The sequence below is a fragment of the Pollicipes pollicipes genome, unplaced genomic scaffold (assembly GCF_011947565.3).
Source record: "Pollicipes pollicipes isolate AB1234 unplaced genomic scaffold, Ppol_2.1 Scaffold_7231;HRSCAF=8579_pilon_pilon_pilon, whole genome shotgun sequence".
In the NCBI taxonomy this organism is placed as follows: Eukaryota; Metazoa; Arthropoda; class Thecostraca; order Pollicipedomorpha; family Pollicipedidae; genus Pollicipes; species Pollicipes pollicipes.
In genome coordinates this window covers 1,502,399-1,525,265 of record NW_023597034.1, presented here as the reverse complement: position 1 = coordinate 1,525,265, position 22,867 = coordinate 1,502,399, and the positions used below count along the sequence as shown (strand labels likewise).

General features: G+C 58.1%; 1 protein-coding gene across 1 annotated transcript; it reads right to left on the bottom strand.

The window, feature by feature from the left end:
- Positions 1-2,244: 2,244 nt before the first annotated feature.
- mib2 (E3 ubiquitin-protein ligase mind bomb 2) lies at positions 2,245-21,103 on the bottom strand. Its single transcript, XM_037232832.1, has 18 exons — positions 21,087-21,103; positions 19,181-19,414; positions 18,696-18,867; positions 18,054-18,160; positions 15,012-15,206; positions 14,352-14,455; positions 13,770-13,982; positions 12,768-12,939; positions 11,575-11,708; positions 11,154-11,302; positions 8,199-8,355; positions 7,141-7,295; positions 6,690-6,882; positions 6,222-6,396; positions 5,446-5,608; positions 3,953-4,124; positions 3,382-3,523; positions 2,245-2,535 (listed from the first exon to the last, which is right to left on the bottom strand). The coding sequence occupies exons 2-18, from the start codon at positions 19,410-19,412 to the stop codon at positions 2,303-2,305; spliced, it is 2,868 nt and encodes a 955-aa protein (XP_037088727.1). The 5' UTR covers positions 19,413-19,414; positions 21,087-21,103; the 3' UTR covers positions 2,245-2,302.
- Positions 21,104-22,867: the final 1,764 nt, after the last annotated feature.

The window sequence follows — 22,867 nt, the reverse complement described above, 5'->3', positions numbered from 1 at the left end:
CAATAAACCCAACGTTATGTTAAGGAGGCGTTTTTTTTTTGGCTCGTGAGACCCTGTTACGAACTAGGGGCTCCTGTTCTTGATTAGAAGACACCATCCAGAGACATATAGATATCCCGGTTTTGGAACAGCAAAGCCCTTTCAAGCATCAGATGGCCGCAGCTCCGAATGAGGATGCCCTGTTTTGGAATAACGAGGCCCCTTGGCTAGATTTGGAGGCCCCTTCGTAACTCTGCATCAAGATCCCCGTTTTCCGAATCATGAGGGTGCCTTTATGAATAAAGCTGTTCATGCTCTTAGATCAGTAGGCCCAATTTTGTGTTGAGGAGCCTCTTGGCTGCTTCGGGTGGCCTCTACCATGAACTAGGACGTCCCCGTTATGAACTAGGAGGCCCCGTTATGGACTAGAAAACCCTGTTAGGATCTACGAGGCCCCCGTTATGGACCAGACAGCCCCGTTGGGATCTACGAGGCCCCACGGTGTTAACTAAAAATCCCCCGTTATAAAATGGAAGGCCCTGGTTTTTAGCGAGAAACCCATCCTGCGGTTGAGGATTTGCTTTTATTCGGGCCATGGATTCAGCGAAGGTAATTTCGTGGGAATCGTTCAATCTGATGCGACAACGGAGTGCTGGACGATGTCGAGAATCCCTGAGATAGTTCCTAAGTCGACACAATTGAATGAACGGATTTCGTTGACCTAGGGTCAGATATGAAGGTCACACCAAGGTCAAAACCAACCTGTTTTATTATTCTGATGGCCGTTTTCTGGTTTCTGGTGCTCATTTTGAATTTATTGGCCACAGGAACCGCATAACAGTTTTCTACGAACTTCGTTAAGGTCAGAAAAGGTCACTGACCTGAAATGACCCTGGTGAACAATTTGCTCTTAGTAACTTATTGCCTAGCGTAATATGGCGCTCATTTAAATACAAACCACGCAACCAGTCTTGCGTGATTTTGGTCGCCATTACCCCCTTAAGGTCAAACAAGGTCACTGACATCAAATGAGCATCAGTGACCTTTTGCTAGGACAGGTATCTAGGTTCTGGAGGTACTTATGTCTGCAAATACCCGCATTACCTGCAAATACCAGCACAATACCTGCAAATAGCAGCATTACGTCAAATGGAAGGCTACTGATTAGCCACAAAATCGCTCATAGCTTGGATGCAGTCGGTTTTGGGAACCGTGGTAGACGTTTGCGTCCTTAACTCCTATCGCCCAACTAGAATCAAATTATCTGTATTGTGCGGTTGTCTGCTTGGCCGGGCGCCTGCCAATTATGAAATAGCATTACAATGCATGTGCGCAAACGCATCTTTGGTAAAATTCCATTTTAGATAGGGAAAACATGCGCTTGATTCAGTTCAGTGGTGCGCACAAAGAGAGGAAAAGTGTACATGTATTTGTGAAGCTGAAGTGCATGATCACAGTTCACACACAATAGCCCGAGTAATTAAATATATCCCATCGATATGAAGACAATCATGCCCGCAAAATGGTACAAAAGAGTGCATTCGGACGAAGTACTTTCTCAATCCATCTTGTAAACGGTGGACACTCCACACACTACAAAGTAGCTTTGCAAATAAATGTCACATATAGTGTCTTGCCCGTCTATGTGAACAAATCCTGGTCACGTCTGCAACGATGAAACCTTCAAAGATTCGAGCTTCCTACGCATCAACCCACGGCCAAGTCCGCAGGGCGCCCACTACGTGCCAAGTGCATCATGAACGGATTCAATCCCACACTACAAAGCGTTGCCATTTCTATCAAGAGAGTCGGTGACACGGCGCCAGGCGCCGCCAATGAACAGGAGCCGCTCGGCGGAAAAATGGCCTCCGACTTCGGAGTACGCGCTCACCTAATGTCTGGCTTTAACGCGACCCGCACAGTCAGAGCACCACGCGTCGCGGATAGTGCGACGTGTTCGGACAGCACGGCGGTGTGCCGTGCGCCCCGCATGCATCCGACACGAAGCAACAGGCGCGGACGTCTCCCAGCACGTCCGACTACCACCGAGGCGTCGGCCAGCTGGGCGCGGACGACGGCCGCCAGCCTCTGTGACGTGCAGCACGCCTTGCCGTCGGCTGGGACGGGGCCGCGTCACGGCTGTCCGGCCAGAGCGGAACTGCTGTCGTCCAAAGCTCCCCTCCCCCCCCTCCCCCCCAGCCCTCCCTCCTCCCATCAGTCACAAGAGTCCCCGTGACTCAACGCCGCGCGAGCATGCGGCAGTCGCGTGCACGGCCAGCCCCAGCGCGACGACCGGAGCACCCGGTGGCGCGGCGCTGGCCGCTCAGTAGATGTTGATCTTCTGCGTGATGGCTTTGCGGCACATGTGGCAATTCTGCAGCGCGTGCGCACAGACCGCGCACGCGCCATGACCGCCACAGGAACACGGACGTTGCGGACGCCTCTCCATGCAGATCGAACAGCCGTGGACCTCCTCAATTTCGGCGATCTTCGTCTCCAGGTAACGCAGGCGTTCGGAGCTCGGCGCCCGACCGCGCGATGCCAGCACGTTCCCGTCTGCAAACGGAACGTCTGCGTGACAGCCTGGCGACGGGGCGGACGCAGCGCAACTCTCAGCGCGACTCTCACCTATCCCGCCGGATGCAGAACCTAGTCCCGCCACACATCCACACCGGCCGCCCCGATTTTGTCGTCAATATCGCGATCACCGAGACCTAGAAAAGTGTTCAACGCACCGAATGGATGAAATTGGCAAGACGGAAACAAGGACCCCAAGATACACAGCGAACCACGAAATAAGCACACAACACATAGCAGACGCAGCGACTGCTGCAGCCCATTCCCATCAGGTTTGGCTGAAATGAACACGTTCTCTCCCGGACCAGCTGTAGCGATACCAGCATTTTTCCAAAAGGCAAAAAAGAAAGGGCACGTCTACTCGCTGTGAGGCGGTTTCAGACGCACGATGCGGTAAACAGAGAAGAAAAGAGCGAAGGTGCCAACACCTGCAGTACAAGTGCTACGTAAACTCGAATGACGTGTTTGCCAAGAACTTCACACGCCGTGTTAGAGGTAAGCTATCCGCATACGGTCCGCGATAGCACTGAAACACGCGAAGCAGACATGCGCATCTGTACCACACTCGAGAAAGGTCGGATAACCACATCCGGACTTCTCGGAACGAGAACATGTCTTCTTCCCTTCTACAAACAGCCAGCATTTAGAACAGCACCCCAGGCTCATAACGCTTCGACCGACGCGAAACGTCGAAAATAGTCTTCCACGCACCGGTGTAGGGATCAACTTAACTGATAACCACGATCCCCGCGATGCCACCATCGCCAGAACAGCAGTGACCGCGGCCATCCAGCGCCCGACGGCGGTCCGGCGCGTCCTCCTCACCTGCCGTCTTTTTGGCGGTGATGGCCGTCTGGCAGCGGACGCACTTCTTCATGCGGGCGCAGCAGATGTTGCAGGTAACGCGGTGTCCGCACGGCTCGAACTCGACGCAGGCAGGCAGCTCGCAGCATACCATGCACGACTCCTGGCGGAGGCGACGTCACGGTTACCGGCGCCGGCCACCGGACCCGTCCAACACAATGCCGACGATGCGCCCTCTGGAACGCCAGTGAATCGAACACGAGAGTGGATAGCTTCCGAAAGTACGCCGCGCATGCAACCATGCTTGACCTCTGAAATGCTTCCATCCCTCGGGCTGGGATGAAAAGCGGACTATATATATATATATATATATATATATATATATATATATATATATATATATCATGGTCACAGATAGAGATGTAGTAACGCTCAATAGCTTACAAATTAAGAAATAAGTAGTATAACTTCCCACCGTATGACCTTTCAACGACGGCACTGGGAACCGGGGCACACTTGAGCTACAAGAGCGATACTCGCCGTCGCCTGCCGGGTCCACAAAAGCAAGCCCAGCTGGCACGATCGGTCCCACCTCATCACTATCCAGCTTGAGTTTGGCTGTCTTTTCGGCGAGCGAGGCGACCGCGGCGGCGCTCTGCTCTTCCGGCGACTGCGACGGGCTGGTGGCGGTGGCGGTGGCTGCCGCAGCAGCCGGCTCCCGGGTCAGGTCAGACAGCGACGGTAGCTCCAGTTTGAGGCTCACACTGCGGGCACGGGTCAGGCTGAGGCTCACACTGTGGGCACGGGTCAGGCTGAGGCTCACACTGTGGGCACGGGTCAGGCTGAGGCTCACGCTGTGGGCACGGGTCAGGCTGAGGCTCACACTGCGGGGACGGGTCAGGCTGAGGCTCACACTGTGGTGCACGGGTCAGGCTGAGGCTCACACTGTGGGCAACGGGTCAGGCTGAGGCTCACACTGCGGGGCGCGGGTCAGGGCTGAGGCTCACACTGTGGGCACGGGTCAGGCTGAGGCTCACACTGTGGCACGGGTCGGCTGAGGCTCACGCTGTGGGCCACGGGGTCAGGCTGAGGCTCACAATGTGGGCACGGGTCAGGCTGAGGCTCACAATGTGGGCACGGGTCAGGCTGAGGCTCACAATTGGGGCACGGGTCAGGGCTGAGGCTTCACACTGCGGGCGCGGGTCAGGCTGAGGCTCACACTGTGGGCACGGGTCAGACTGAGGCTCACACTGTGGGCACGGGTCAGACTGAGGCTCACACTGTGGGCACGGGTCAGGCTGAGGCTCACACTGTGGGCACGGGTCGTGCTGAACCTCTGCGGGCACGGGCGTACACTGGCCCCCACTGTGAACGCCAACGAAACCGGCTCACGCTGCAGACATGGGGCAGACGGTAGACTGCGGACCGTGCTGTCGGCACGGATGGGCCAGCACTGTGGCTGTTTGGCGGACTCTGGCCCACGCTGTGGATACTGGGGGGAAGGCGGGGGGGGGGGGGGCGACTTGTGCTCACACTGCGACATTTATCGGGATTACACTGGAGCGGCGCTGATGTATGACTCGGGCTGTCCTTCACTACCACTTCTCACCACCCGCGCCTGTGCCTTTTGGCCACATTCACAACGGTATTCATTTCGGGGGATTCGCGGCTGATTGTACTAAATTCCATTGCTCTCTGCGGCGTAAAATTTACCGTGTTGCGACGTAAGCGCTGCTGCCGCCGTCGGCTTTTCCGCAGCTGCTCCAAACTGACCATGTGTTGTTATTTCTGCCAACATGTCCGTCCCGGCAGTGTTGTGGATGACGTTGTCGCGCTCAAGCGCTCGTCGCGCTTTGATCAGGGCACTGCCTGCCCACACACGCTGCTCGGGTAGGCCTGCAGCTCGCCATGGGACCGGTCTGCGCTGCTGGAGAGCCGCTGCAGGGCGGTGCCAGCATACGCACATGCGCTGCTCCAAGTACCATTGCGCAGCAGCATACCCACCTCCCCTATGTGTCACTGCAGGATGCTGCGACATACCTACCCCCGCTGCCATCAGCAGCGCGACATTACGGCAGCTCTCACCTGCGCTGCGCTGAGTACCACTGCACGATTTCGGCGAACTTCCTGTCGCCGCCACGGAGGATCGTCTCCAGCGGCGTCCTACCCTTCTTGTTGGTGCACTCGAGCGGCGCGCCTTCCAGCGCCAGGTAGCAGGCCATCGCCTGGACGAGGCTGACCTCAGAACCTGCGGCCACCGCCAGCATGGTGTCACCGGACAGACAGGCATGCAGCCGCGCTCACTCACGTGCACAGCTACACATTACTTAGTTCCCGGGGAAAGAAATCCATGCTATGCAAGGAGTCCAAGGCCAGAGGAAACGGGTCGAAGTCAGACACTCTTCCATTCAAAAACCAGAGAAGGCCTAACAGACACAAGCATGGTCACCCAGATGCCAGTGGCACCATCCCGCACAATTGATTGACACCCATCAGTGTCGGCCAAAAGTCACGGCCACAACACAGGTCAGAGTGGACGAATGTGCATCAAGGCCAGAACCCGCGTACAAGGCAGCGCAACCTCACTCCTATGCGCATAACAGGGCGGCGCGTGTACGTCACGGCCTGCCCTTCACTCGACATCGTCGAGCCCGTGCGCGCACAGAGCACAGCTCGTCATCAACCGTAGCACCAACAGCCGCGACGACCAACCGAGCGCCTCGGCGCGGACCCACCACACGGACCCGAGCTGACCCTGGCCTCGTCTCCGGCGACTGGCACCACCACCCCGACCACCGCCGCCGAGCCCGAGTGACGGGCCCGACTGACGAGCCTCGCCCCGCCCCGGCCGGCCGACTGACCCTGCGTGGCGAGGTGCGCCTTGATGCCGTGAATGAGCGGCGCCTCGCCGGGCCGAACCTCGACGGCCGCGGCCAGCTTGAGGCCGGCCAGGTGCAGCGGCGTGTCCCCGTCCTCGTCGGCCAGCAGCACGGACGCTCCACGGCTTATCAGGTACTCCACGATGCCCAGGTGCAGCTGGCGACGGAGCGCGCGCGCGCGCGACACGTGAATGTGGCGGACAGGGCAGCAAAGCAGAGCACGCCAGACCGGACAATGAGCTTTAGGGCACGCCGACGCCAGACGTGATATGACACTCACGTCAGAAGCTAGCGACAAACTGTACATATCTGACAGGCAGACCTCTCCGGAAGTGATCAATTCCACTAGCTATAAATCCGCACGCCTGTTCGCTTCACCGCACTCATGCCGCTGCGCCGCCGGCGCTGGTGACGCCCGCTGGGCGCCTCGCGGACGGCTCGGCGGCTGACCTGGGAGACGGCCAGCAGCAGCGGCGTCTGGCGCCGGTTGTTGACGGCGTCCAGGCAGCACCCGCTCTGCGTGACCAGCGTCTCGACCACGGCCGCGTGGCCGTTCAGGCAGGCCAAGTGCAGGGCCGTGAAGCCGTCCTCTTTCCGCATGTCGGCCGCGTTGCGGGAGCGCGCCAGCAGCTTCTCCACGGCGCTGCCGCACGCGACGGGGGCGCGTCAGCTGACCGCGGCACCTCGAACACGACGCGGCATGCCACGAGCGCCAGCACATTGGCTCCTCCATCGCGCCCATGGGCCAATGGGGGCCAGCTCAGATACCGGGGCAGGGCAGGGCGTCTGAGCTTGCGTACTTATCGACGACGTTCATCACAGTGAACAGGGTCTGGATCATCAGCCACACATTTCAACGAGCACGTCAGCGGCGTCCGCCCACTAGGTCCCCCGCACTCACAAGTTATTGCCCTTCAGGGCGGCGTGATGCAGCACATTGAAGCCTCGCTTGTTCTTGATCTTGAAGTCCAGCGCCGGCACGTTACCGAGCAGCTCGATGATCTCCAGGTTGTCTTTTCCGATGGCGTCGTGGAGGGCAGTGTCGCCGTACATGTCCTGCAAGGCCGGCCATCTGACGTCAACGGCCGGACGGCAATAGTCGAGCCCGTGAACGGCCATCCCATCGCAGCAATCAAGCCGCTATGTGCCGTAACACGGTGAAGTCCCAAAACGAGTGGTAACGATGGCACCGTAATGAACAGACTCGCGGGAAGTGTGTCAACAGTGTCTACAGCAGTTTACGAAGAATCAGGCGATCAGACAGGAAGTAAATTAAAGGCCGTCTTCAACAGCCACCAAACAACGCTACTCTAGGACCCAACACTGCTGTTTACATGTTACAAAGCTTCATTAGCGCACACTGGCAATTGCTATTCAAGGTCGGTCAGCAGCAGACTGCTATAACCCGTCCAGCTTACAAAGACGGCTCGCAAAGGTGGTCGCTGCCGTTATTTGAATTGAACGATGGGCGGCATTCATTAACAAGTCAAGTCATTAACGACAAATCATTAGCGCCAAAACTCTCCAGCCGATTTCTGCGCGGGGGGGGGGGGGAGCATTCAACTCTTGGCCAGAACCCAGGCTCAAATAGCACACCTCATGGATGTGAGGCTAACGCCCTCCCAATCCAACAACACAAGGGAAAACTGAACTTCCCTTCAGCTGACAGGCAGACAAGCTAACCCTGCCCCCTTCCCCTCCAGGCACAGCCCGGGAATCCAGCAACAATACCAAGCCCGGCAGGAGACCGCACCAACTGGACAACTGCTATACCAGCCGAGTGATGACCGGATCGATCCAGGTAGGCAAACAGCTAGAGCAAACAGTTTGTCCCCTCCTGGCTACATGGGGCGGGGGGGGGGGGGAGTCTGGACCTGTCTTGCGTTGCATGGGAACAGTTGTCACCTTCCCCTGCCTGCAGGATTTCCCCATTCCAGCATGAGAATTGGCTAAACCCACCTGTAGGTTGGGGTCGCATCCTGCCTTAACCAGCACGCGCACGCAGCCCACATGCTGTTTGTTGACCGACACGTGCAGAGCCGAACACTGGCCCCGGTTGGTGGCGTTGACATCGCAGCTCTTTCGGATGAGCAGCTCCATGATCTCCGGCTGGTTCCTGGCGGCCGGGCACAGACAGTCAGCTCAGACACATCCCGGCGGCACCGACAGTCAGCTCAGACACACCCTGCCGGCGCCGACAGTCAGCTCAGACACTACGGCGGCACCGACGGTCGGCTCAGACACACCCCGGCGACACCGACAGTCAGCTCAGACACACCCCGGCGGCACCGACAGTCAGCTCAGACACACCCCGCCGGCACCGACAGTCAGCTCAGACACACCCCGCCGGCACCGACGGTCGGCTCAGACACACCCCGCCGGCACCGACAGTCAGCTCAGACACACCCCGGCGGCACCGAAAGTCAGCTCAGACACACCCCGCCGGCACCGACAGCTCAGACACTACGACGGCACCGACGGTCGGCTCAGACACACCCCGGCGACACCGACAGTCGGTACAGACACGCTCCGGCGGTCACTTCAGCGGCAGCGACTGCCGGCTCAGACACACTCCAGCGGCACCGACTGCCGGCTCAGACACACTCCGGCGGCACCGACAGCCGGCTCAGACACACTCCGGCGGCACCGACAGCCGGCTCAGACACACTCCAGCGGCACCGACTGCCGGCTCAGACACACTCCGGCGGCACCGACAGCCGGCTCAGACACACTCCAGCGGCACCGACTGCCGGCTCAGACACACTCCAGCGGCACCGACTGCCGGCTCAGACACACTCCGGCGGCACCGACAGCCGGCTCGGACACACTCCGGCGGCACCGACAGCCGGCTCAGACACACTCCGGCGGCACCGACAGCCGGCTCAGACACACTCCGGCGGCACCGACAGCCGGCTCAGACACACTTCGGCGGCACCGACAGCCGGCTCAGACACACTCCGGCGGCACCGACAGCCGGCTCAGACACACTCCGGCGGCACCGACAGCCGGCTCAGACACACTCCGCGGCACCGACAGCCGGCTCAGACACACTCCGGCGGCACCGACAGCCGGCTCAGACACACTCCGGCGGGCACCGCAGCCGGCTCAGACACACTCCGCGGCCCGACACACTCCGGCGGCACCGACTGCCGGCTCAGACACACTCCAGCGGCACCGACGTGCCGGCTCAGACACACTCCGGCGGCACCGACTGCCGGCTCAGACACACTCCGGCGGCACCGACTGCCGGCTCAGACCACACTCCGGCTGGTCACCGACACACTCCGGCGGCACCGACTGCCGGCTCAGACACACTACGGCGGCACCGACTGCCTGCTCAGACACACTCCAGGCGGCACCGACTGCCGGCTCAGACCACTCCGGCGGCACCGACTGCCGGCTCAGACACACTCCGGCGCACCGACTGCCGGCTCAGACACACTCCGGCGGCACCGACTGCCGGCTCAGACACACTCCGGCGGCACCGACTGCCGGCTCAGACACACTCCGGCGGCACCGACGCCGGCTCAGACACACTTCCGGCGGCACCGACTGCCGGCTCAGACACACTCCGGCGGCACCGACTGCCGGCTCAGACACACTCCGGCCGGCACCGACTGCCGGCTCAGACCACACTCCGGCGGCACCGACTGCCGGCTCAGACACACTCCAGCGGCACCGACTGCCGGCTCAGACACACTCCCGGCGGCACCGACTGCCGGCTCCAGACACACTCCGGCGGCACCGACTGCCGGCTCAGACCACACTCCGGCGGCACCGACACACTCCGGCGGCACCGACTTGCCGCTCAGACACACTCCGGCGGCACCGACTGCCGGCTCAGACACACTCCAGCGGCCACCGACTGCCGGCTCACAGACACTCCGGCGGCACCGACTGCCGGCTCAGACACACTCCGGCGGCACCGACTGCCGGCTCAGACACACTCCGGCGGCACCGACTGCCGGCTCAGACACACTCCAGCGGCACCGACTGCCGGCTCAGACACTCCGGCGGCACCGACTGCCGGCTCAGACACACTCCGGCTGGCACCGACTGCCGGCTCAGACACACTCCGGCGGCACCGACTGCCGGCTCAGACACACTCCAGCGGCACCGACTGCCGGCTCAGACACTCCGGCGGCACCGACAGCCGGCTCAGACACACTCCGGCGGCACCGACTGCCGGCTCAGACACTCCGGCGGCACCGACTGCCGGCTCAGACACACTCCGGCGGCACCGACTGCCGGCTCAGACACACTCCGGCGGCACCGACTGCCGGCTCAGACACACTCCAGCGGCACCGACAGCCGGCTCAGACACACTCCGGCGGCACCGACTGCCGGCTCAGACACACTCCGGCGGCACCGACTGCCGGCTCAAACACACTCCGGCGGCACCGACAGCCGGCTCAGACACACTCCGGCGGCACCGACTGCCGGCTCAGACACACTCCGGCGGCACCGACTGCCGGCTCAGACACACTCCGGCGGCACCGACTGCCGGCTCAGACACACTCCGGCGGCACCGACTGCCGGCTCAGACACACTCCGGCGGCACCGACTGCCGGCTCAAACACACTCCGGCGGCACCGACAGCCGGCTCAGACATACTCCGACAGAAGAGCACTGAACAGCGCTTCAGCAAAAATGTTTTCATTCTATAGATGGCTCTCATCTACGGCAGCCGTCTGGCAACCGACGGTCGAAAGCATGACAGCGGGGTGAGGTGTTCGGCGAGCGTCTGTGTGACGCTACGAATGAAACCCAAATATCGACAGCCAAATCCACTACTCCGAGGCATGTCCATGGGAGGGGGGGGGGGGGGGCGCAATATTCGGCACGCCAGGGCCTCAACCCCGAAACTGCGGGGCCGCGCGTGCGGCGCGCGTCGGCGCCCGGGCCGGCCAGTACCCGAAGGCGGAGTAGTGCAGCGGTGTGTCGCCGTCGTCGTCGGTGGCGGCCACGCTGGCCTGGCGGTGTAGCAGCAGCCGCACCGTCTCCATGTGGCCCTGGTGGCAGGCCAGCTGCAGCGCAGTGCGGCCGCTGCTCTTGCAGTCCACCTGAGCCGCGCACCGAGACACACGCTGTAGACGGCGCTCGGGCCGGCGCGGCACGGCCCACGACAGCCCGATCGGCAGACCGCAAGCCCTAGAACAGCCACTGCTCCGCGAGAACGCACACGGAGAGGAACAAAGCCTTCGGACTAAATCGGCATCGGTATATAACACACCATGCCCCCAGCAGTGCCAAACAGCACATCCAGACCCGATGGCACAGTCCCCCAAACCGGCCCGCCCAGCGTCCGCCGGGCCTGACGGGCGGCGGCGCGCACCTTGTCGCGCTGCTTCTCCAGCCACTGCCGCACGGCCTCGGTGCGGCCCTGGGCGGCGTCCCGCACCAGCCGGTCGGCCAGCGACGTCTCCTTGTGCTGCTCCAGGAAGCTGCTGATGAACGATACCAGGGCGCCTGCGGCACCGGGGCCCAGCGGTCATGGGACGTCGGCACGAGACGCGAGGCGCACGTATGCGGAAGTCGGCACGTCGAGACGGCAGCAGGTACCGCATGGTCCCTGGCGGTACAGGGGTACTGCCGGTGACAGAGCCGCTGGGCTGTGTTAAAGTCCGGTCGTCACGTCTGGGTGCGACCACATAAAAACGCCGCACTAAACACACGGCGATGCGATCGCTGAACAAGGCGCCAGAGGGTGCACCTGGGCACCTCAAGCATACAATTGGCAGTCCACTTCGACTAAGTCCCACATGGTTAGTTAAAGCTAAACCAGATTCGGATATGGCAGCAAACATAACCCCGAGCACGGTTAACAAATCAGTTTGAAAAGGCCAATTTGACTATCTCGTTGCAAGAGTCACGGCAGAACCTTTGCTCAGGGATACTGTTTTGAATCTCACATTTTTATACAAAATAAGGTATAACGAGCTCTTATATGGTTTAGGAAGGCAGCAATTTGGCCACAGCATATCAGTGCATTTCGGCCGCACATGAAAAAAGTAAAGGTATATTTGTTGGGGGAAAGCTGTTTGATGATTGCAATGAACGAAACGGATGAAAAAAACAGCAAAAATATATATTTCAGGGGAAAATGTGAAGGGTTCAAAGCAACACTTTGGAAGAACGGTTTTACAACGCGTTTCCGGCATGTCTGATTCGGTCACTTACGTGTGAAGCGAAAGTTCGATTTAAAACGCGGTAATCACTTTTTAAAAACACTGAAGACTGGCACCCGTGCTGGCACTAGTGGAACCTTGGACATCGTGTGCTGCTAACGCGTCCTGGCACTAGCGGAACCTTGGACATGGTATGCTGCTAACGCGTGCTGGCATCGAAGCCACTGCTGGTACAAATCTCTGGGCAGAAAAAGTCGCATCTTCACGACGGCTTACGTGGACGCCTTGCAGTGCTTACTGCACGCCACCCACACAGCGGACAATCAGCTAACAAAGCGAGCCGGCGCGTGCCGCTGCAGGCCGCCTCGTGCGACAGGCCGCCTACCGGCGTTTCGCTCACCGGGCTGGTCGTCCCTGTCGCGGCTGCGCATCGAGTTGGGGTCGGCGGTCGGCGGGCCCGGACACAGCGGGCTCACGCACATCGGGTTGATGGTCCACGTCTGGCCGTCCACGCTGACGCGCAGGTCGCCGTCCGCGTAGATCTTGGTGATCTGGCCCGTCTTGCCGAGACACTGGCGGCGGCGGGCGGCGGCGGCGGTGGCGCACGGTTAGGGGCCGCTCTGGTCTGCGGCTCGGCAGACCGCGCGGCGACGCTCGACGACACGGCGCTGCATTACGTCACTGCTCACGTGCGAAAGGTCGGGTATATAATGTGCACCCCCTACACGCAGACATTAAACACTTGAACGGACGAACGACTCGTCAAATCTGACATGCACTAGCAATGACTCCCACTGGAAGCAGCTCGCGGGCGTTTCAGTATTTGGCCACTTGGGAGCCGGGGATGCCGATATTTTTTCCTGCCATGACACTTTGGGGTTCAACGCCCGCTGCCCCTCCCCTTGCTCAAAATCGGCCACTCTGCAACGCGCCGGGAGGTCAACCCAGAATCTAAGCGCCTCAGGCATGATAAATGGGCCAGACAGGTCAGATGTCTGGGCTCGGGGTTAAACGGCAACGGATTAGCGCCTATGAACGGCGTGCAGAGACCGCCACCGAGCCAGGACAATGGTAGCACAAATTTCTACGTACATGCTAGATGACTTATGGAGCGCTCCGGCCAGCCCCTCCTGCTCCAAAAAGTAATGCACGGCACGCTGGCGCCAATACACAGCACGCTGGCGCCAATACACAGCACGATGGTGCCAATGCACATCACACTGGCGCCAACGCGCAGCACGCTGGTGCCAACGCACAGAACGTTGGCGCCAATACACAGCACGCTGGTGCCCATACACGGCACGCTGGCGCCCATGCACAGTACGTTGGCGTCCATGCCCAGCGCGCTGCATAGCCGCCAAGCCTGCACGCTGGCGCCCGCCGTCCGCGTCGTGACACTCACGGCCTTCATCATGTCACTCCACTCGCCGTGGCCTTTCTGCAAGAGTCGGACGCGCGCCGCGTCCTCCAGCACGCGCACCGTGTCGCCCACGGCCAGCGGGCTGACGCGCACCAGCGCCGCCGGGTTGATAGTCCAGCGCGTGCCGTTGCTGTACTGCACGCGAATGTCGCCGCGGTCCGTGATGCGGTGCACCACTCCCGCCTGGCCGATGAACTGCGAGAGGAGGGAGACGCCAGCGGGTCAGGCTCAGGCGGCGCGCGCGCCGTGTCCACACAGGGAATTGGGCCCAGCGGGTTGCGCTGTAGCTGGGCGATCGGTTGGTACGGCGCCGCCACACAGCGTCCAGACATGCGGCTTTGTGGGTCTCCGACGACTTGTACAGACCCGACAGCCAGCACAGTGATCCGATCCGGATACGTGGCGCATGTGCAGCACCGCAGCAGATATGATTCGCGACTTGGGCCTGCCAGTCGAGAAGAGAGCACAGCTCCAAACGAGACGTACCCGACCGAAAGCACAGATGCCCACGCCACGTTAACGAGCGCAGCAGCCGCTCCTTCTGCCAGCCGGAGGTCCACTCACGTCCATCATGCGCGGGTTCCAGCCGCCGTGGCCCTCCTGTGCCGCTTGCAGGGCGGCGGCGTCGCCGGCCACCTGGACCCGGTCTCCCATTGAGAAGACTCTTGCTGGCCGGGTCGGCGGCGCCGGCGTCGGCGCCGGTCGCAGCGCGCCCGCGGCGCCCTCGGCGGCGGCCGGCGCTGGCGGCACGCGGCCTGCCGACAGCCGAGCGGGCGCGGTCACGGCCCAGCGCTCCGCCTCGGCTCGCCGCCCAGCCGCCCAGCACGGCCGCTACGGCCACGCTCACCGCGTCCACGGGGTGGGCCAGCACAAAACGCGCGCAGTAACTCATACAGAGTCCAAAACATGCCGCAATGTACGCGTTTTCTCACATCCTGCTGTGTATGACACAAAGTATTCGCCATCATCACAAAGGAGACTAAACTAAGGCAACGGGCAAGAAGAACGCCGCAGTGTCTTAAAAGCGCGAGCCCCATCCGGAACGACGCAAGTAACGAGCATGTCATCTCAGCAGCAGCCGGCACAAACGCAGCAGGCGAAGCCGGCAAGCTCGCCCAACGGAGCACGACGGGCACGTCTCAACGGAGCTGGGACACAGACCCCTGGCGGGCGTGAACAAGCGGCGGCCGGAGGCTGCTGCCCGCACGCGGCGCGGCCTCTCACCCAGCGCCGGCAGGTGATCCAGGTAGCAGGGGCCGCCGCCCGCCTCGCCGTTGGTCACGTGCATGAGGTCGACCTTGCCCTGGTGGCCGAGCCGGTACACGTTGGGCACGCCCGTCACCCACGAGACGTTGGCCACCGAGCGGCCCGACTCGTTGTCCCAGCCGTGGATGTCCGTCACGCGGCCCACCTTATTGCCTGGAGGGCACGTGGCAGTCGGGTCAGGTCGGGTCAGGTCAGGTCAGGTCAGGTAAGCGTACCGGACCCCGTGACATAGTGAAAGGTCACCGTTGGAATGTGCAATGGTATTGGTCAAGCAAGTGGACTACAATTGAAGATTAAAACGGCCGGCACGGCCAGAGGAACGACGATGAGATGTCACCCGGTATTTGCTCGCTGTCAGTGCCATATGCTTATACAGCATTCTGTGGACTAATATGTACGACATCACGTCTATCACATCCCGGGCATGTGGTGCACGAACACGATGTGCTGCCAAAAATAAGAATGTGCAAGTGCAACTACCTCGAGATGACGACACTAGTAATATTCCACCACGAACCAACCATAGAAGGGCATAATCGCTACGAACGTAACATATGACGGGTATGGGCGACATCAGTAGACAACCTCACATGATGCGACCCAGTACTTCCACGGGACTTGTCTTATCAAGAGAGCAGTAAAGCCTCATGCGTGTCAACCACGCTTGCATATGACCCCAGCTCATGTAGCACAGGGCCATCCAGGGAGCAAAATGTCTCACCGATGTAAAGACTAAAACCATTCCCGTAACCAATCCTGATGTACAGAGAGGCGACGCCCCTCCCTCCCCCCCCCCCCCCCCCCCCTCTTCAACCCCGAGATAAAGGCCTGCTTAATGTCTGACTCAAGCTTCTATCAGTTAACTCTGTAGCCCCAGCACAGTTGCGGTCTAAACCACAGGACGACCTGTGACTCATACAGATACACTCTGTACGCCCCACACAGCTGCAGCCTGAGCCACAGGACGACCTGTGACTCATACAGATACACTCTGTACGCCCCACACACCTGCAGCCTAAACCACAGGACGACCTGTAACTCATACAGATACACTCTGTACGCCCCACACAGCTGCAGCCTGAGCCACAGGACGACCTGTAACTCATACAGATACACTCTGTACGCCCCACACAGCTGCAGCCTGAGCCACAGGACGACCTGTAACTCATACAGATACACTCTGTACGCCCCACACAGCTGCAGCCTGAGCCACAGGACGACCTGTGACTCATACAGATACACTCTGTACGCCCCACACAGCTGCAGCCTGAGCCACAGGACGACCTGTGACTCATACAGATACACTCTGTACGCCCCACACAGCTGCAGCCTGAGCCACAGGACGACCTGTAACTCATACAGATACACTCTGTACGCCCCACACAGCTGCAGCCTAAACCACAGGACGACCTGTAACTCATACAGATACACTCTGTATGCCCCACACAGCTGCAGCCTAAACCACAGGACGACCTGTAACTCATACAGATACACTCTGTACACCCTGCACAGCTGCAGCCTGAGCCACAGGACGACCTGTGACTCATACAGATACACTCTGTATGCCCCACGTAGCTGCAGCCTGAGCCGCAGGACGACCTGTGACTCATACAGATACACTCTGTATGCCCCACGTAGCTGCAGCCTGAGCCGCAGGACGACCTGTGACTCATACAGATACACTCTGTATGCCCCATACAGCTGCAGCCTGAGCCACAGGACGACCTGTAACTCATACAGATACACTCTGTATGCCCCACGTAGCTGCAGCCTGAGCCGCAGGACGACCTGTGACTCATACAGATACACTCTGTACACCCTGCACAGCTGCAGCCTGAGCCGCAGGACGACCTGTGACTCATATGGATACACTCTGTATGCCCCACACAGCTGCAGCCTAAACCACAGGACGACCTGTAACTCATACAGATACACTCTGTATGCCCCACACAGCTGCAGCCTGAGCCACAGGACGACCTGTGACTCATACAGATACACTCTGTACGCCCCACACAGCTGCAGCCAAAGCCACAGGACGACCTGTGACTCATACAGATACACTCTGTACACCCTGCACAGCTGCAGCCAAAGCCACAGGACGACCTGTGACTCATATGGATACACTGTATGCCCTGCACAGCTGCAGCCAAAGCCACAGGACGACCTGTGACTCATATGGATACACTGTATGCCCTGCACAGCTGCAGCCAAAGCCACAGGACGACCTGTGACTCATATGGATACACTGTATGCCCTGCACAGCTGCAGCCAGAGCCACAGGACCACCTGTGACTCATATGGATACACTGTATGCCCCACACAGCTGCAGCCTGAGCCACAGGACGACCTGTGACTCATACAGATACACTCTGTATGCCCCACACAGCTGCAGCCTGAGCCGCAGGACGACCTGTAACTCATACAGATACACTCTGTATGCCCCACACAGCTGCAGCCAAAGCCACAGGACGACCTGTGACTCATATGGATACACTGTATGCCCCACACAGCTGCAGCCTGAGCCACAGGACGACCTGTGACTCATACAGATACACTCTGTATGCCCCACACAGCTGCAGCCTGAGCCGCAGGACGACCTGTAACTCATACAGATACACTCTGTATGCCCCACACAGCTGCAGCCAGAGCCACAGGACGACCTGTAACTCATACAGATACACTCTGTATGCCCCACACAGCTGCAGCCTGAGCCACAGGACGATCCATGACTCATACAGATATACTCTGTATGTCCCGCACAGCTGCTGCCTGAGCCACAGGACGACCTGTAACTCATGCAGATTCCAGTCATCCTTCCTGGTACTGTTTACATACCCTGCCTAGTGCTCCCCACCCAGATCTCCGACTCCCAGCATGCAGAGTCATGGTCTCCCCACTCACAGCACGTACCTCCCTGGCCTCCCCACTCCCAGCACGTATCGTCCCTGTCTCCCGACTCCCAGCACGCGCCATGCTGGTCCCCCAACCCACAGCACGTACCGTCCTGGTCTCCCCACTCCCAGTCGACGCCTCGCACCACCTTGGCGTTGGTGAAGATGCCCTTGAGTTGATGTTTGGTGCTGTCTCGGCGACACGGCACCTCAACACTGTGGCGACACAGGCCCCCTCGGTCAGCACAGGCCAGCAGGCAGAGCGACAGTGTGTAGCACTCCTGGACTTGCGCAAGTGGCATTCATGTTTTGCAATCGACAGCGCACTCCTGAAAGCGGATTCATCACGATTACGTTACTCACACAATTGGGAGTTTAAAGAAAAACAGAGTAAGAAGACAATAATGGCCTGTAACGGGCCTAACCTGGTGATGATTAGGTTTGAATTGGTCAAGTTAAACCCAAAAGCTGAGAAAATAACGCGGAACGACAGTACGACAGCCATGCTCATTCCGAAACGCTATACAATGTTACCAACCAAACCTCGTAAATGTGGGACTTGGAAATACTGATACCGTCTTTTTCAGCTGCTCAGGTTTCATCGGCGCCTCTTGCCCGACAACTTGAAACAAAAATGTATGCAGTACCTTTGCTGTTGGGTATTGGTGGATATCTGTCATGCTATCCCTGAGCAAATGCTGCGCCCCATGAGGCATGGGGTCTCCTCCGCGCCGCGCGGGACCATCCTCACCCGGGCAGCGTGGACCGCTCGAAGCGCACGCAGGGGTGGCTGGTGTCGTGTCGGTCCTGCATGTAGCAGGGCGTGCAGAGGTCCAGCTCCGGGCAGACGGCGCAGCGCCAGCGCATGCCGCGAATGTTGCGCTCCTTGCAGCCGGCGCACACCGTCTGCGGGTGGTGCACGCCTGCGCACGCGCACCGGGACGGGTCAGAGGGCGGGCCGCGCCGGCGCTGGCCCCCGGCGGCGCGCGACGCGTGGCCACACCGGGTGACTGATGAGCTCGTGTTAGAGCCGCCGACAGACTGAATGCAAAACCGCCAGGGCCATCAGCGAGATGGGCATGGAGCTAGATTCGCACGTCTTGAAAGCGAGCTGGGACTATGCATGCAGAAATGGGAAAGACAGAGCTTATTTCCCTGCCACTAAGCATGACCACCACAGGATATCGCCACCATTCGCAGCCTATCGCCTCACTGCAGAGCTATCAAACCACCCACCAGCCGCCGCCGAGTCGAACACGCAGAGGTCATGTGCGTTCTGGTAACCGACGCGGTAGTTGGTCTTGTTGCCAGAGTCCCAGATGACGACGACCGTCTTGTCGGGTGTGGTGACGCTGTTGCTGCCACCCACCTCGACGACAGTACCCGTGTGGCCGAGCCCGCCGTCCTGAGCGCCCCAGTTCCAGTCGGGGCCGCGCACCACGCGCAGCCCTACCTCCACCACGCTCATGGCTGGAAATCGAGGGCAGGGTCAGTTCACCACCTTCACCATGTTCATGGCTGCCTACAGATCGAAGGGTCAGCCCCCGCCTCAACCACACTCGCACTAATGGCCCATAACAGAGGGTGGATTTCAGTCCCACCTCCATTGTTGAATGATTTACGATCTTACGTGAACTGACTGTCCCAGCCATATGGTGCCCATCCACCTTCACCACATGCATGACTGACAACAAAAGGTATTATTGGTCCCACCTTCCCCACATCCATGGATAATGACAGAGAAGCATATCAGTGCAAACTCCACTATGTGCATGGTTGACAGCAGGATTATGTGCCATACTGGGACAGGGCAATGCACATTATGAGATAAGCCACACAATGAAGTAAGCAGATCCAAAATGACTTGGCCTAAGAAGAGGTTCAAAATGCACCATGAACTTCTACAAGAAAGGGAAATAAGGGAAAGCAGTCATTTTACAAGGGAAAACAATTTTTGTGCCTTTCACAATAGTCAAATAGTCAAATCAACAGCACCTGATTCTGACCATGAGTAAGATCCCTGAAATAATGGCCCATTGATTCTGACCATACATAAGGTCCCTGAAACCCCTGAAAGGCCCCCTGATTCTGATGCCTGATTCTGAGAATGATTGAGGCTATCAGCAAATTGGATCTCATTATGACACTGAGTGAATAACACTAAGTCCATATGAACATTAGTTATCCAGAAGTTATGTAGCTCCATCAGCCTGGTGTAGCCAAAGACAATTTTGACAAAATAGTAGATCAAGGTGCAGACATACAAAGGTACCGATGTAAGCATATTGGTAATTACATGTGAATTATGCAATTCAATCAAGCAAAAAACTTGGATTTGTCTAACTCATCCTGTTTTTACAAATTGTCATAAGATATATACCACCAGGACCTTGCAGAGGAGTGAAACCAACTGAAAGGCATGGAAAAGCTTGTCTGCAACATATAAGGCAACCTGAACAACATCTACCTGGAAGGCATGCTAGTATCACATCAGGAAAAAGGTAATGTCATCCTACTGAAATCAGCCTAGAGTACAACATGTTAGAGCCCAATTCAACAAAATAAAGGCAACAAAACTACATAGCTGAAAGCCCACTATATCATTAACACTAGCCATCTCACAGACAACAAATAATGTTTTCCTGATGTACCACAACCACCTCAAGGCCTGAACCCATCCATATTGTCAATTAAAACTCCCCAGTTTTAGTAGGCTAAAGGTCAGCAGCCATTACTCCAAGCATATGGATGGATCTGGAAAGTTGAGCCTGTTACCAAACTCATACAAACAGGATACTCTGATGTGTTGATGCCCAAGTGCTTATCGCAGGGGCTCCTAAGGATTACAGGCTTCCTTCCTCTGTGTCTGGTATCATTTCTGTGATGATAATAATCACATTGCCTTCAGTGTTTGGGGCATTGGAAACATTTACCCAAACAGTCAAACTTTCTGAGTAGGCCAAATATGAGAAGACATTGTTCAGACACAACTTCATCAATGACTTAGCAGCTCTGGCACAAGTGTGTGACTCAGAATCTTTTATCCCACAGCATCTTTAAAGAATTATACAATGTCTTATCAAAAGTTTAGCTCCTGGCACAAAGCATAGTTTGTGGTTCAAAGTTCAATGCATGCATTCACCTTAATGCACATTGCACACATGCTACCCAGTTTGTCTTAACCTCCATGTTTGGACAGAAACGGGGCAGGATTGTCAGACAACCGTAAATGCTGATAACTTTCTATCACAGGTTCGCGAACTCTTCCGGAATCTGCCCGCAACCAGGAAGCGTAGAAGCAAGAAGTCTAAGCTGGACCTCCCATGAAGCACCAAGGTCCTTGCAATAAGTAGTCCTAAGTTCCTTACATCAGCAAATATAAACGGGCACGACGCACCTCACCCGTAAAGCGACAGCGGAACAGCACCGTCGGGGCGCCTGTATAATCGCGACAGTTCCAAGGCCTGGCCACAACTTGTCACACTGCTTTACGGGCCAAGGTCAAAATCCCAAGCAAAACAAAAGCGCGGCGAATGTAGCGCGGTTGGACACAACTGCACAGCTACATTAGTCATCCTTTGCAACAGTGGGGTTTCCGAATAGGTTGAATGGTGGGTTCTAACCGGACTGTAGGTGACTCTCGGAAATTGGGTACAATTGCACATCCAGGTCACACAACACAACGGCAGTGGCAAATCCAGGACTTTGTTGCGGAGGCGGGACATGCAACTTAGTTACATTTTTGATGTTTTGGGCCCGCTTTAAAGAAGAAATCCTCGCATTCCGGCCATTCAGTTTCGAGATTCTTGTGCGCTATTTGCTATACGGAAAACCAGGGGATTGCTGCGCATGATCTTTACTATAAGTCGGGGCTTCACACAGGGGTGGATCCAGAGGGGGGGAGGGGGAGCACAGGCCATGGCCCCCCTTGGGCCCGAAGGGTTCCATTGGCTCCGGTGAGGCTCCATAATCGGGAAACGAGTTGGAGTTTTTTTAGCAAAACGCAACAAAACTGGGTATCTCTGGACTTTCAGGCGGCCAAAAACAGTTGTGAGCAAAAGTGAAGGGCCTACGAAAAATCAAAAAAGAAATCAATGGTCGGAAAAGTTGTGAACTGGAACTTTAAGCCCCATTACACTGTCTAGGAACCGCACGCTCTTTCCGGAGGACCTATATGCCCACTTGCAGGATCATTTCGATCGCTAAGGAGCATTTCACGTTGCCCTTCATTTCTTTGCACTTGCTCGGAGGGCCCCGCGCTGTTGTTGGGGCCCTTTCTGTAAGCGTACCGGTGCACTCTTGTCACTCACGGGCCCTTCCACGGATTCTTTGCATTCGCCAGAAAGGCTCTGTCAGCTATAGCCGAGGTATTTTCGGCTGCTCAGGGGCCCGTTACGTGGGCCTCGGTTAACCTACCGACACACTTGGAATACCCTCATGAGCCCTCCACGTTGGTTTAGAGCATTTCCAATTCTTTGTCGCTTGCTTAGAGACCTACACTCTCGTCGGGGGCCCATCTGGTGGGCTGCTTGGGCACACCCAGTCGTTCGTGACCCTCCACACTGGGTCTTGGGTGCTTCTTTTCTGAATAGGGGGCCCTACGCTCTTGTGGGGCCTATCTGATAATCTGTTCGGGCACATTCTGCACCGGGTTTTCTCTGTTCTGCACCGGGTTTTGGGTACTTCTTATCCGAATGCAAGGCCTTACGCTCCTGTCGGAGCCCCTTCTGATAAGATGTTCGGGCCCATTCGATCGTGGGGGACCTCTACATCTGGTTTGGATACTTCCTTTTTTAATGGAGGGCCCTCCGCACTTTTTGGGGGTCCTATCTGTTAACCTGCCCTGGCGCATTCGATTATTCGGGATCCTCTGCTTCGTGTCTTGGGTATTTCATACTTGAACGGAAGGCCTACACCCTTGCC